This window comes from Synchiropus splendidus, chromosome 10, assembly GCF_027744825.2.
Source record: "Synchiropus splendidus isolate RoL2022-P1 chromosome 10, RoL_Sspl_1.0, whole genome shotgun sequence".
Lineage (NCBI taxonomy): Eukaryota > Metazoa > Chordata > Actinopteri > Syngnathiformes > Callionymidae > Synchiropus > Synchiropus splendidus.
This window is the reverse complement of record NC_071343.1, coordinates 19,471,531-19,487,158: the sequence shown is the minus strand read 5'-3', so window position 1 is coordinate 19,487,158 and position 15,628 is coordinate 19,471,531. Positions and strand designations below refer to the sequence as shown.

Sequence of the window (15,628 nt, the reverse complement as noted above, 5' to 3'; positions counted from 1 at the left end):
GGAAAGGATATACCTGTGGCTGATACCCTGTCACGTAAGTCGATTCAACACCACGACAACCGTATAACAGAAGGATTAGAGGCACAAGTGCACACCCTCATCAGCAACGTCCCAGTGAGCAAGACCAAGCTACAGGAAATCAAAGAGGCAACGTTCAGAGACATCCAGCTCACCACACTAAAAAATACTGTGAAATCAAGGTGGCCCGATGAGAGAAGAAAGTGCCCAGCCAACATCCAGGAATATTGGAACCACAGGGATGAAATAAGTGAAGCCGACAACTTAATGCTCAAAGGTGAAAAAATCATAATCCCTCACGCACTAAGAGCTGCCATGATCGCCCGCATCCACACTGGACATATGGGTATAGAGAAGAGTAAAAGCCGTGCTCGTGACATCCTTTTCTGGCCCGGCATGTCTAAACAAATTGAGGCTTCCGTTGCAGAGTGCGACATATGTCAAGAGCGACGAAGTTCCAACATCAGAGAGCCGCTCATCTCATATCCCATACCAGAGAGACCATGGCAAGTTATTGGAACTGATCTATTTACGTGGAACTCGCAGGACTTCATCGTCATTGTGGACTACTACAGTAGATACTTCGAGATGGAGAAACAAACCAGCTGCACCTCGACTGCTGTCATAGCAAAGTGCAAAGCAGCGTTCGCACGACATGGCATCCCTGACTTGGTGATCAGTGACAATGGACCATGCTACAGCTCGACAGAGTTTCGCCTTTTCTCGGAGGAGTGGGACTTCAAGCACATCACTTCAAGCCCGCGTTACCCACAAAGTAACGGCCTTGCTGAAAAAACAGTCCAGACTGCCAAACACATTCTAGACAAGGCTAAAGCTGGAAATAAGGACCACTATATGGGTATGTTAGAGTACAGGAACACACCGGTGGACAATCTAAAATCCCCCGCCCAACTTCTGATGAGCCGTAGACTCCGCTCAGTACTCCCAATGACTGTGAGACAGCTGAAACCACGAGTTGCACATCTGAAAGCTGTACGCGAGAGGAGAGAGGTGTGTCAGAGCCGCCAGCAAAAATATTATAACAGATCAGCAAGACCACTACCCCGTCTACCTGTTGGCACACCTGTCCGTTACCACCAAGATGACGGTTCCTGGAAGCCGGCCATAGTGACACAAGTGGCAGATACACAGAGAAGCTATCACATACAAACAAACAAAGGTCAGATGTTCCGACGCAACAGACGGCATCTCCATGCGAGACAAGAAAATCCAGACATCACGGACGCCCCACAGACGCCCACCAGAAGCACTCAACATACACCGAACAGCAACGCGCAGCAATCACCCGACAGAGACGCGCAACCCCCACAGCCAGAGCCTGTGGATCAACCACCACTTGTCAGCCAGCTACCCAGCTACACCACCAGAACCGGCCGTACCATCAAGCCGAGACAAATACTAGATCTCTAAACATTTGTTAATTGTTATGCTTTTGAAATGCACTTGTATTCTCTACAGATATACAGATATGCAGTACTTGTTAACGGGCTAAAAATCAGTGTTTTCTTTTCAGTGCATTCGTTTCATTGTGTTTAAATAAAATAGATTTTATTTTGTTAAGAAGGGAGATGTAACATCCAGGTCACTTGGACCACCGTAAGTGTTTAACGTCACGCGAGAACGGGAGTTGTTGGATGTGATCGAGGATGGAGGAATAAACAGTAAATATACAAGTCAGTCTCGTCAGTGTTTGGAGTTTAATCATCTCACCAAAGGAAAGTATCACAAGTATGGCAATCTGAGAGGTCCAAACTACTCCAACAGACGCAAAAATGTGCGCATTTGGACTTTTGCATGTGTTCTACAGATTCAACCAATGCACAACACCCCGAAAACTCTAACTTGATGGATGGAAATAAGATTAGACGCGCTGTAAAAGCAAGAGAAATCTTATGTTATTTGTGAGATGTAACATCATGATGTATCCTAGCAACGCAAGCTAAAAATCGGCCAATGACTTTCGCACTGCAAATGACTGACACTGAAGCAACCAATCACAAGCCTTGACCGATATATGTCCCGCCTTTAACGCGTTGCATTCTGGGAATCAGACAAGCGTCCTTTTTGGTGGTTCCTTTATCGGATCTATCGCGTTTCCAGCGAGATTACAACCTCGAGGAGAAAAGGACATGGAAAATGTTCATCTGGCGGTGGAGGAGGACGATCTTTATTCGGGGTATAACGACTATAATCCAACGTTTGACACTGAGGTGAGTTCATTACGCTGCTGCAGTCTGCCTTAGTGTCATATAAGCGGCGTGAAAACGCATTTATATTATGCTGTATTGCCAACGTGCATGTCTTAATTCAAATCTTAATGTCGTTGTGTACATTTCTTAAGGAGTTGGAGAATGACGAGGGTTTCCAGCAGGCAGTTAGGACCAGTCATGGCAGAAGACCACCGGTTCGTACGATGTTTTGTACACATCACAACAAGTCACAAGATAGCTGACACGTCTGCTCCTTTGTTTCTTTAGACGATTTTTCGTTGGTATTTTGCCACCTTGTCATCTTTGTTGCCACTTCTTCTTTTGCCAATAACAACCAATGGCTCTGTGTACTTATTCTGTTGACTTTCACCACTCTAACAGGTGACAGCTAAGTTTCCAGGCAGCGCTATTGGGACGAGGCCACTAGCGACTTCTTTTGGAGTAAGTGGGAAAACTGTGACTATCCTTTACATGACACAATTATAATAATGCTTATGTATGTAATGCGGTTGTGTCTATGGTGTCGAAGATTGCATTGGATTCATTGTAGTTTTTTCCTTACACGATATGTTTCCACATAGATATTAAAACATGCATGTAGATATATGCCTTGAGATAAATGTATGTTTCATTATCGAGATGCTAACTGTGTCTGCCAGCTAGTCGTCTCTAAAATGCTGTGTTGTTGATCTTGTTTCATCCAGTCTCGGTTGCCTCTGACCTCTTCAATGGGAAGACCGATAACCGGAGCTGTGCAGGTAAAGAGATTCTTGTGTCGGCCTGTAGAATTTATATTTACAGCCTGTGTTTGACTGAATACTTAACCAGTCCTGATAAGGAAACTTAACTGTGATAGTATCATTTAGACAAATGTATTCTTGTTTTCATCTCAAAGGTGTGTCAGTGTCTCTGTCACAGCACGGGTGCATCTTACTTGAAATGTTTTTCACTTTATAGAAAATGCTCTCCTGGAAATCTGTAGTTGTCCACAATTAAAATGAACATTGAATATCTGACATTGAAAAAACATCTAATGTTGGTCCTTCAACCTGCAGGATGGAGCGGCCCGACCCATGACTGCAGTACGAGCCGCAGGTTACACCTCCACTCTGACCCGTGGTGAGTATTTTTTGTCAATATACACTTTAAGTATGGTTGTTTCATTAATGCCAAAGCTGGTGAAGTGTTGCAGTTTTAAGATAGATTGAGGACTGACAATGTTGACTGTTTAGGTGCCACCTTTGACCCATTGGGCCAATCCAGAGGCCCTGCCCCTCCTCTTGAGGGAAAGAATGAGGACACGTGAGTAATGTCAACTGAAAATATAAAAACGGTTTTAAATGACTACATTTTAATTGTGCAAAACAGGAGAAGTTACTGCAGATGCTGTGGATGGTGTGCGAAAAGGTTTCCTTCAGCTCCATCCGCCGTCTTCAATTAATTATAAATTATAATAATTGTATTTATGCCATGGAAAACACATCTCACACCCTGAAATTTTAGTTGATTCACTTTAAGGTTACATTTGTTTTGGAGGTAAAGGTAAAGCTGACTCAATGTTTGTGCATAGTAACAGCAAACCAATGGCAGTTGTTGGAATTCCTTTCATTTGGAACTCAAATCTTGTTCCAGGCCAGAGGAGAAGATCAAGAACCTGGAGAAGAAAGTGAACGACCTGTTAAAGGACAGCTGCATGGCACAAAGTGTGGGGAACCTACAGATGGTCAGATGTGTATTTTTACCTTTACACTGGTGAAGTCGACATTGGAGTCTTATACTTCTTATGCACTGTGCATTGAATCGCAGGCTCTTGAAAAAGCTAAAGAGGCTGGAAGGACGGAGAGAGGACTGATGCGACTGAGGGAGCAGACTGGCAATGGAGACCAGATCAATGTTGACCTCACCTACTCTGTAAGCAGCCCATCACACTGGAACACACACAACACTGGTGACATACATCCACTTTCTTCATTCTTTAATCGGTTATCATGTATGTTTGTGCTTTAAATGTTCTTGTACCAGACAGACAAAATAAATGTTTTGGATTTGATAGTGAAATATAGTGCAATTTAATGCAATAAGAGGATTTGTAATAGATTGATCACTTTTTTTGACACATTACAGCAAAAATATACGTCTCAATGATCAATATCTTCTTTTCTCTATTTTCCCCCGCAACAGTATTACAACAAAGAAATTATGTCAATAACATTGCAATAAAAAATAAATAGATGGCTAAATTTAAAAAAAAAGGGGGGGGGGGGGGAACAAAAAAAAACTCACTTCTACTGCGTGACAACCCTAGTCTTGTATAAAAGACATTGTGAAACATAGCAACAATATCATATGAGGGGAGATTACAGTCTGGTTGCAGCATAGCTGATAAAGGGGATGAGTGATCACCTTTTAATATTTGATATTTAATCTGCACACATTATCGTAAACATCAGTGGCAGTGCTCCAGAGATGAGCGACTGCTTTGCTGCTGAAATGCTCAGAACTCCATTTTTGCTCATGTCCTGACCTGTTTTTCTCCTGTTTTTTCATCTCATTTACTGACCTTCATCATGGGTTTGTTTTTGTCACGAGATCACATTGTATATTGAACAGATATTCATTTCCCTAATAATTTAATCCAGGTAATATGTTTAAGTCCCAGCCCTTGTTTTCATCCTTGTGTGCTGCAGGTTCTACTCAATCTTGCTAACCAGTATGCGAACAACGAAATGTACCCAGAGGCTTTGAACAGCTACCAAGCCATCGTGAAAAATAAGATGTTCAGTAATGCAGGTGAGCACAGGCTGTAGTAGTATATTGTATGTTTCAAGCGTGAAACATTATTTTTGTACTTAATGAGTTCAAAAGTATCCGGAAAATTCCGGCCTCATTCTGGTGCAGAGGAGCTGCTAAAGACACATCCTAACAACCCGCGATCACAACTGTATAACAGAGAAAAGTTACTCCTGAAAGCTGGTGCTCAGGCCAGAAAAAAGGTATATATCTGAAACATATTGTTATTGTTGTCAGTGCAGCAATCAACTGTAATGTCTTGCGAGAAAAACATGTATTTAGAACTCCATTGTATGTGACTTGTCAATAGCCTGGTGCTGGAACTGAGGAGAGAATAACTTTTTCCCTTCTAGCATCTCAGACTGAAGAAGAAGGGGCACTTATATCATGCGAGGAAAAAGAGGGGGAATAGAACCCCACCGGGGGGTCTATCTTTTTGTGTGCTATTGTCTCATGTCAATGACTGAAATGCCATGTTAATAGTCCAAATATATGCATATAAATTCATGTCTGAAGCAAAGAGAAGGTCTGTCTGATGTCGTGTCTTGTGTCGTGTCTTGCGTTCTCCAGGCCGGCTGAAAGTCAATATGGCCAACATCTACTTCAAGCAGAGGAACTACCCCAAAGCCCTCAAATTCTATCGAATGGCTCTGGATCAGATCTCAAACGCTCACAAGGAGATGAGGATCAAGATCATGCAGAACATCGGGGTGGTCTTTGTTCGCATGGGTCAGTACTCCAACGCTGTCACCTCCTTCGAGCACATCATGAGTGAGAGCCCCAACATCAAGACGGGCTTCAACCTCATCCTGTGTCACTATGCTGTGGGGGACAGAGAGAGGATGAAGAAGGCATTTCAGAAGCTCATCTCTGTGCCGCTGGGCATCGATGACGAGGAAAAGTACATCTCAACCAGTGTAAGTGTTCACACACTTACACAGGAAGCACATTGTGTGCAATGAGTAGATTTGTTTATCTGCTTTAACATTTATGAAGTGCATTACTCACTGCTCTGTCTCAGGATGACCCCAGCTCAAACATGGTCATAGAGGCTATCAAGAATGACAAACTGCACCAGATGGAGAGAGATATGTGAGATTTGAATATCATTTTTATACACACGAGAATAGATCACTAAAGTTTTGAGTGAAAACGGTGTTGAATGATGACTACTACAGAAAAGCCCTGGCGGAAAAGTTCATCATGACTGCAGCCAAGCTCATCGCTCCGGCCATCGAGACGTCTTTCGTCACAGGATTTGACTGGTAAGCCTGTTGTGGGAAGGTAGCCAGATGCTCCAGATTAAAACGTACATTTTTAAGTGGGACATGGATCGAGATATGTGCTCGGTAATCGGTATATAACGATCGAAGACAAATGGTTCCAGAATCTACTGTATATAAAGATTAAGAACACTAGATGGTGCTGTTTAGTGATAGCAAAGAAGCCTGGTAAAAAAATAGGGTCGCAATAGCAGTCACAATTTAAGTCTTGAAAGAAGGAGAGGCACCGACTGTGTCAGATGTGTTTTTACATTTTCAAACAGGTTTCTTATGAAAACTGATACATTTACTGTAAAAAAAAAAGTGCATTTCAATAGTTTGTTAATGGAAGTTACTAGATCTATTTTAATTTTCAAATATAAAAATATTTGCTTTTAGTTGTCAATGAAAAATAACATGTTTCTGTCAATGATTTTTACTTTGAATGGCTCACTATGTAATCAAATGTTGACAATTGTGGGGAACGTATAATAAAATAGTGTAATTTTTTTTCTTATTGTTTTCTAATGGAGATGGAAAAACACTTTTATTTGGACCTATATATGTTGTACTAAGTGGTTCAAGTGATTTTATTTGGTTTGTTTTTGCTTAGGTGTGTTGACATGGTGAAGAGTTCACAGTATGTCGAACTGGCCAATGATCTGGAAATAAACAAAGCCATCACCTACCTAAGACAGAAGGACTTTAACCAGGTGAGCCTCACTATATGTGGCATCTTCACCATGCTAGCGATGTGCCTGGACCACGTCTGTGATTTCTTTGAGCCCCTCAGCTGTTCTTTAACCAAATCAGCCTTCCTGCTTTTACAATGATTTTCTTGTCTTGTTTTCTCCACCATTGCATGAATAAGACCGAGGTATGTGTCTCTTCTGTTTTCATTTTCATATCCTTGCTGGGTAATTGTTTGCAAAGATGGCTTTTGTGGTTGTTTTCTGCATGTGGCAAAGCCTTCTCTGGCCTCACACACACCAAAGTAGCTGCTGGTGACTCAGTGGAAGTCAGAATGCTGTAAAACTGATACTCTTCTTACTGATGAGATTCACTGTAAATCTGCAAACACTTCCTGTTTTTCCTTCCACATCAACTCTGTGGTTTGTATTGATTCGATTAGGAAAATATTTAGCACACATAGTTTGGTGTGACACAAGCTGACAGAGCGTCTGAACAGGTTGCATTTGAGTAAGAGTTTGGAAAAGATCTAGGACGCTATAAACCTTAGTCTGACTGAATGGAAAATTCAGTGCTTGTTCATATGTGGATGCTTCTAGAGAATGATCTGGCAAGAGTATCTAAAACACCTGGCACCAGGCTCTGGCCAGTACTGTCTGAGCAAACACTCAGTTGGCAGGACTGTAATGCGACGCATGAGGGTTCAATCTCCCTAAAAACTGAAAGCAAATGAGAGAGAGGCAGCCTGGCAGTCCTTCATGGTGGAGGGTATCAAGGCAGGTTACCCTATACGGAGGAAAGGTAAACAATAGTAGGTGCAGTCTAATATTGACCTGGACTTCTCAGTGGTCAGCATGGCGAGAGGGTGGATCCAGTTTTTAATTCTACTCTTGCATCTAAAGGCTGTGGAAACACTAAAGACCTTCGAGAAAAAGGACAGTCGGGTGAAGAGCGCTGCTTCCACCAACCTGTCCTTCTTCTACTTCCTGGTAAGGCTGCTCAAAAAGATTCCTGACCCAAAGAACACCAATGAATTGGGTCATTCACCTTGCACCTGGTCACAGGAGAAAGACTACGAGCAAGCAGATAGGTACGCTGACCTGGCCATGAACGCCGACCGCTACAATCCTGCCGCTCTCATCAACAAGGGAAACACGGTGTTTGTCAAACGGGACTATGAGAAGGCTGCAGAGTTCTACAAGGAGGCTCTGAGGAACGACTCGTCGTGCACTGAGGGACTCTATAACCTGGGTACGGTGTTGCAGCGGACATGTATTGGCAGGCGCTGGAGCTTTTCAAGGCTTGTGAAAGCAGTGTTGTACAACAGTGGTGTCCAAATCCCAGGGCCGGGGACCGGGACTGGTCCGTGGATCTGTAGCCAGGCCGCACAAAAAACAATTAGTTATTTCCGTTTTGTGTATGATCTGAGTCTGAAGGATCTTTTATTTTGAAAAATGACCGGAGTCTCTCCTTTAAGCCTGGTCACTTGAGAGCCAAACTTTAACCCACAATCTCGCCAAAAGAGTAGGAAACAGTCGTTTCTTTGTGAAGGGGAAAAGGCTCAGTGAAGAGACAGAAGAGTCTACGACTTCCAAGAAGAAAGTTTTGAAACAAACAATACCAGGAGTCGTACTTGAAATGTAGATTCATAGCGGCCGTCTACCGTCACTCCCACATGGGGAGAAACAAGCGGCCATGTTCCAATTGTCATGCCTTGACCGGTCCGCGGTGATAAAAAGGTTGGGGACCACTGTTGTACAACACGGTCATTAAAACCGGCATCAGCCACACACCCTCTGTAATGCTGCCGTGACCTCTCCTCAGGGCTGACCTACAAGAGACTGAACCGCCTGGATGACGCTCTTGACTGTTTCCTCAAGCTCCATGCCATTCTGAGAAACAGTGCCGAGGTCATGTTCCAGATAGCCAGCCTGTATCCTTCAAGTGAAAAGTGTGATGTTGGGACTTGCTTCTAAAATCAGTCCAGTTCCAGGTTGCATGTCTGCCTTTAACACTGGACCTCAGCTATGAGCTCCTGGAGGACCCGCAGCAGGCGATGGAGTGGCTGATGCAGGTGATAAGCGTCGCTCCCACAGACCCGCAGGTACTGGCCAAACTTGGGGAGCTCTACGACGCCGAGGGAGACAAGTCCCAGGCGTTTCAGTACTACTATGAGGTACGTCATCGACGGTGTGAAGTACAATGACTGTCCTGACCCTGGTGCTGCTCAGTCCTTCAGGCACTTCCCTTCAAACATCGAGGTCATCGAGTGGCTGGGAGCTTACTTCATCGAAACACAGTTCTGTGAGAAGGCCATCCACTATTTTGAGAGAGCAACGCTCATTCAGTACGTTTTTGTCCCATCTGAATTTAGCGTGAATCTGACCTTGTGACTTCTATTTTCGTTTTACATATCATTTATCTCATTTTTGTTTTGAGACTTGCCAGCGTTCCCCTTCAAATAGGTGCAATAGTAATGATGGCACTTTGGCACACAGAATTTGCTACCGATTCATTGGTGGTGCGTGTGACCTTAAGCTCTATCTGCTGTGAGGACTTCTGCCCACATGTCTGGGGCTCACACGTCGTGGCTACAAGGCAGAGAGTGACCCACAGACAAGCCAAAGTTCTGAATACATATCAGAGAGCGTTTCACCGGTCTGCATTGTAATACAGCAGAGCAGCCACCCGTGGCCGGTTAGCTCAGCTGGTTAGAGCGTGGTGCTAATAACGCCAAGGTCATGGGTTCGATCCCCATACTGGCCACATATTTCTTTTGTGAATGGGAACAGCAATGTGGTTTAGTATGTCCATTGTAATCTATTCCATTCTCTAAGAAAAGAAACCCTAAAATACTATATAGGACATGAAACAGCTCAGTAAGAACCTGGTTAGCTCAGCCATTATGGCATCAGACCTTGTAACATGATGCTCCAGGGTTCAGCGACCTGTGGATCAGACCAATGATCTTCAGTGGAATGTGTTGCTTGACAAGATCAGCTATTCAATGTAGTTGACTTGTTCCATGTACGTTACTGAGACATAACAGCACCAGTTTCCGTTCAGATTCTGCTTAATTTGGTAACTCAGCATTAAACTAGAATTGTTTTTAAGCTCCTATTTGTAGAGGGCAGGGTGAGATGGATCTGCTGTGGCAACCACTGAAGGGAGAAGCTGAAAGAAGAAAAATTTTTTAAGCTGCTGGGCTTTTCCACTGGGGAAACCAATTGTTCTGCTCCTCTACACTTCAGGCCGGTTAGCTCAGCTGGTTAGAGCGTGGTGCTAATAACGCCAAGGTCATGGGTTCGATCCCCTTACTGGCCACATGTTTCTCTTACAATGGCACTGTGGCTTTTTTTCTACTGCAGTCCTGTTCTGACTCGGAAATTAGACTCATACCGTCGCAGCACATCATGAGGAAATTAAAGATGATGAAACACCAAATAATTCAGGATTGATTCTTTAATTCACATTTAGATCATTCTTGAAGATAAGTCATCTCATGTGTTGTTTTAGATCAGTGCACCGTGTCATGCTCAGGTCTTCACTGTTTGCCACTCTTGATCCCTGTGTGTCCGTGTCATACGAGTGGGACGATAACAAGTCTTGTGTGTACATTGTTCTGCAGACCGTCTCAGGTGAAGTGGCAACTCATGGTGGCGAGCTGCTACAGACGAAGTGGTGAGTCGCCGCCTCCTGTCTTTTCCAAACCTTCCAACGTTTACATCGTCTGCTCTTTAGTTGCTGTGGAAGTTAGTCATCAGAAGCTGCTTTTTTCCTCTTATTTGTTCATGTGCACTTTCTTATATCCTGACAGGAAACTACCAAAAAGCTCTGGAAACCTACAAGGACGTCCACAGCAAGTTTCCTGAAAATGTGGAATGTAAGGAGTTTAAAACGTGTTGTGCTCTGTTTGCAATATCTCAAGGTCTAATTCAACATTTTTACAAAAGAGAAATGAAGCTCTCACTTTCAGAAGACCCATTAAATTCTGCCTGTGGAGCTCAGAGAGGGACGAATGTTTTGTTTTCAGGTCTGCGGTTTCTGATCCGGCTGGGGAAAGACATGGGGCTGAATGAGGTGCAGGAGTACACCACCAAACTGAAGAAGGCAGAGAAGATGAAGGAGCTCAAGGAGCAGGTACTTTAACCTAATCTAATCTAATATTATATACTAATCCAACATCATTTCTAAACCAAGAGCGCCATCTTGTGGCATCTGAAAATAAGAACACTCATTTTTCATGATACCTCATCTATGCATCGCTATTGTCCACGTTATACACCACACAGCGCTTGAAAAATGGTCAAGTGTGTGTTGTGTGTGTTCTAGTATTAATTATTTTTTGATGAAGAAAACTGAAGAGAAATTATGGAATTGAGAATAAAAGGAAAAAAAAAACGAAACAAAATAATGTTTTGATGATGAAAAGGAAAAACCCTGTGTATAATTCACGATGGGTTTTCTTAAAAAATATAAAATATATTGGATTCAGAGCACATTTTTATAAGATGTAAAGTGACATGACTATTTGAATAAATCCGTACATATTAAAGGTAGAATATTTTTTTGTCATGATTTCATCGTACATGTATAATACACTTCAGATGAGCAGAGGGGAAAATTAAAAAACACATAAATAAATGAGGACAAAGGAGGACAGTTGGTCCTGACGTGAAGATTGATGTTGAGACAATATCACAGTTGAATTACTGCTCAACTGGTTTTAATAACTATTTAAATATCAATAAGTGGATTCAACGAATGCATGTCAAAACATGCAAGTATGAAGTATTCAGTTACACTCCAAAACAAAGAGCCCGTCACTGCTCCGCTGCAGGAAGGGCTCGCTAGAGGCCACGCCCTGAATCACAGACGTGCGTGTGCTGCTGTCCGCCGCCTCCCACCCTCTGACGGTGGTCACGACTCAGAGCTGCAGTCATGTGACTCGCAGACATCAGAAACAGACTCGCTGAAATCACTAGCAGCTGCTCATAAATCAGAGCAGAGTTGGAAAGAAGGATCCCTCCCTGCCGACGGGTTTCTCCACTGAACGACAAAAGATCCGTCTGCAGCTGCAGGGTGAAGCCAGAGAGCTGCTTCAAGTCTCTCTGGAAACTCTTTCTTGACTTTCGCAGCCTAACATTCAGACCACTGGTGATGGCTGATGAGAGAAGAAGGTGTCAAAGGTTAGATCAATGTGTGAGGGGAGACATGCCGCAACATCTGTTTAATGTTTGGTGCAAAAGTGCCAAAAATTCTTCGCCTTCCGTCAGAGGTCACAGTAACTGTTTTCTAGTGAAGCAGTTTTACTATTTTGAGTGCAACTGGATGAGATTGACTTTATATTGAGGCTGGCATGACTTGAGAGAAGAGACGAAACTAGGATTAACTTCATGCTTTCTTCTGAGCGTCTCATCTCTTGTTGAACTGTCACTCATGTGTGGTCTTGCTCTGTGACTGCAGAGAGTGAAGTCCGGGCGGGAGGGCAGTGGACGCGGTCGGCGAGAGAACAGTGGTGGGAGTGCAGGTGAGCCCAGAGACGGCGCCCCAGTGCTCCAGAACTTTTCTCCACACTTCGTGTTCAGACCTCCATCTGCATCGCTTGTACTGTTCCTTACAGAGCTCATCAGTTGTCATTCTGCAGATCACATTCAGACTGTTTTTTTTTTTTTTTTCAGTTCACATGTTGGTTTTCTTTTCTTCTCCCTCTCTTTCTTCTCTCTCTCTCGCTGCAGTGGTCTCCCCTCCTTCCTTCACTCCTCCTAAGACTGCGGACCTTCATGGTACACCTTCACACTTCAGACCTTGCTCTTGTTTTAGGTTATAGAGTAGTGGTTCCCAGTAGCAGTAGCAAGACATGTTCATGACTTCCTGAAGCCCAGACAGCAGCAGCTCAGTGGAGAGTCTGGGAAGTGCCCACTGCACTTGTTCAGCTTCTCTTTCATCCGGCTGGACACAGGTTCGGTTCTTGAAAACCTGTCTTCTTCTGCACTTCTCAGGCTCAACACTGATCTGTGTTTCGTCCAGTAAACCCAGTTTTTATGCTATGTAAGCATATTTCCAAAAACAAAAAGAATGACCTGCGTATAGTTGGGTCAGTAAATGGCTGGAGCAGCCATGAGAGACCTGTATTGACCTTCTCAGAACTGACCTCCAATGTTCTGCAGCCTCTCCACAGGGCAACAGAAAGTCTCTCAAGTGTATATTTCTTCTTTTATGGAATATGCTGCATAGATTAATGAGTTAACTAAGTCGGACAACGGAAAGCTGATCTCACGCCCGTCCAGTCCAGACATAAGCAACGTCTTGGATTAAATAAGTGCTTTGTTGCCACTGGAAAACCATGGGCTGAATTTCTGTGACTCCAAACATCTACTCCCTGTCTATATTCGGGGAGGCCATCTTGGATTGTGCACTCAAGGCGGTGAGGATTCTCCGACTCCCTGACTTGGACAACCGTACATCGGGCGGTTCGAACATTGAACTTCCGAGGTCCGGGTGAGATTGGAACACACTCTTTAGATCTGCGGCTCCAGACTGCTGGGTGTGTCGGCCCTGTAACATGACCTGAGAGAATGTTCCACACACAGGCAGCTCTTATCGGACACCCCCGACTCTGAGCTGGGAGTCCTGCTTTCCTCACACCGTCCTCTCTTTTCCCTTCACTGCTCCTCGGTCTCTGAAGCCCAACAACTCAGGGAGAGGGAGGAGAACCCACTGCAGACGTGAAGACACAGCACATGTGAATAAAGACATTAGATTAAAAAAAAAACAAAAAAAAAAACACATCACCATGTTGGGTCTGCAACAGGATAATCCATTGCCGTGTTCAGTACTGAAACATTAGGAAAGAACCTTTTGCAACACACGTGGTAAAAGGTGATGTTTTCACCATGGAAGTGGGTTGAGTTCTCACAGGACTCTTCACAGTTGTTCCCAGGCTTTTGAAGATTTATTATTTAGCTGAGAGTTTTCACTTTCACGTGCCAAGTCTGTGAGGGGGACGTGTCCTGCTGTGCTTCACGTCCCAGCAGAAGATCAACGGTCCCCTGTGAGCCATTTCGACTCAGCGTTCTGGTAAATCAGAGACAGTCTTTCTGTTCAGCATTGTGTGTAACGTCATTGTTACCGGAGCATTATTACGTTGCACTGTCCCTACTTGTGAAAGCCAGAACGCTGACTCATCCGTTCCATTCCTGTCTCGATTTGTGGAAACACGTTTCAATATTGAAGTTTTTGTTATTTTTTCCACCTTCAAATGTGTTGTATAATAGAGAACCCCCACGTTGACAAGCCATCTGCTTCAGTGGTCCAGTTTTCCGTCTCTAAGTGAGCAAAGCAACAGAATCTGACTTTGATTCTTGTTCCTGGACTGAGACAGATGTCGACTGCTGCTGTCCGCCACTTGCTCTCGAAAAAAAAAAACCCCTGCATGTTATTGTCCTTAAACGTCTCACGAGGTGCATGCAGAACGAAACATTACATCTGGAGAATTACGTTTGGGAACAACTTGTATGGAGCGTGATGATGTGGAACCTGTTTGCAGACAGCAGCCACAGCAGCAGCAGCAGCACCAAGGGCGAGCGGCTGAGTGCAAAGATGAGGTCACTTCCTGGTTCCAACGAGCCCTACGAGGCCAGCAGCCCTAAAGAACTGGGTGAGAATGATTCACGTGGAGGTTTAGGTGGAATCCACGCTTATACTCGCTTAACTCATTTTAACCATCAATTACAGACCCTAAAAAACAAGCAAAAACATCACATTTGAGCCCATTTTCAAGGACAGATTGTCAGGTGGCTTCTCTTTTTCCATGCAGACGCCTCGTACGTGGACCCTCTGGGGCCTCAGATGGACCGACCCAAGACCGGAGTGAAGAAGCGAGTGGAAGACGATGACTTTGCAGATGAAGAGTTGGGAGACGACCTGCTGCCTGAATGACTGGACAGAAAGAGTCACGTGTTTTTCAGATTTGCAATTTGAATGAACTTGAACCTGAATCGCGTGTTACGCGATTTTATTTGTTTTTATTTTGACTCCACTTCCTGGATAGTCAATCCTCTTGAGCTTCAGCTGCAGGCTCGGATTCATGCCAAAGGAAGAGCACGTCGTCAGGAGCAGCCGGGTCGCAGTGGAGACGCATGCCGCTCCTCGACCCGAGACACGAACGTCTCACTGAGAAACCCCAAACTACACCTTTAACCTCGGTCCCATGGTGAATCCAGAATGTTGCTGTTTGGAGCCAAAGCCGTTCCCATCTGTGATCCTGGAATGTTGTGGAGATATTCTTGGTACTTTCCGCCTCCCTCCTTTTGTGTTCAAGATGATTGTGTACAGGGTGTATAGTGTTTATATTTGTACGAGCGATTATGTTTCTATAAATTACGGCGTGTGAATTAGAAATGAAAATAAAGTGTGTTGAATAGAATCCGCAGCAGTGTAAGATTCTGCCGCAGTTGAACAGGATTTCGTTTTTGCATGTCATAATTTGCTCATGACATGTTTTGTTGGGTTTGGATGAGCATCCACATTCTTCAAGTGATGCAGACTCCAGGAACCACACAGCAGGAGATGCTGGCGGCCTCTCGCTCCACTGTTCTGAACACAATTCTGGCCCCTCTGCTTGTTTTTCTTGGA

The 15,628-nt window shown here is 44.1% G+C and overlaps 1 protein-coding gene and 2 non-coding genes across 4 annotated transcripts; all 3 read left to right on the top strand.

Annotated features, from left to right (window-relative positions):
* Positions 1-2,036: 2,036 nt before the first annotated feature.
* Positions 2,037-15,409, top strand: ift88 (intraflagellar transport 88 homolog). 2 transcript variants are annotated; one of them, XM_053878058.1, is made up of 25 exons: positions 2,037-2,249; positions 2,381-2,443; positions 2,631-2,690; positions 2,954-3,007; positions 3,305-3,368; positions 3,482-3,551; positions 3,882-3,972; positions 4,056-4,160; positions 4,937-5,039; positions 5,610-5,956; positions 6,061-6,131; positions 6,218-6,304; positions 6,915-7,014; positions 7,894-7,980; positions 8,056-8,242; positions 8,816-8,924; positions 9,017-9,167; positions 9,223-9,338; positions 10,620-10,672; positions 10,809-10,874; positions 11,025-11,131; positions 12,458-12,521; positions 12,730-12,777; positions 14,541-14,651; positions 14,811-15,409. In XM_053878058.1, the coding sequence occupies exons 1-25, from the start codon at positions 2,169-2,171 to the stop codon at positions 14,930-14,932; spliced, it is 2,517 nt and encodes an 838-aa protein (XP_053734033.1). In that variant the 5' UTR covers positions 2,037-2,168; the 3' UTR covers positions 14,933-15,409. The 2 variants fall into 2 exon arrangements, with proteins under 2 accessions (XP_053734033.1, XP_053734034.1); XM_053878059.1 differs by lacking the exon at positions 12,730-12,777.
* On the top strand, positions 9,684-9,757 carry trnai-aau (transfer RNA isoleucine (anticodon AAU)). The gene has a single exon. It is a non-coding gene; the product is annotated as a tRNA-Ile (tRNA).
* trnai-aau (transfer RNA isoleucine (anticodon AAU)) lies at positions 10,242-10,315 on the top strand. Its single transcript has one exon. It is a non-coding gene; the product is annotated as a tRNA-Ile (tRNA).
* Positions 15,410-15,628: the final 219 nt, after the last annotated feature.

What these genes read in the sequence shown, in the direction of transcription:
- ift88 (XM_053878058.1), top strand. Translation starts at nt 2,169, where the DNA reads ATGGAAAATGTTCATCTGGCGGTGGAGGAGGACGATCTTTATTCGGGG. An exon ending in ATCCAACGTTTGACACTGAG is followed by an intron (nt 2,250 to 2,380) that starts GTGAGTTCATTA and finishes ACATTTCTTAAG; the next exon opens with GAGTTGGAGAATGACGAGGG. An exon ending in GTCATGGCAGAAGACCACCG is followed by an intron (nt 2,444 to 2,630) that starts GTTCGTACGATG and finishes CCACTCTAACAG; the next exon opens with GTGACAGCTAAGTTTCCAGG.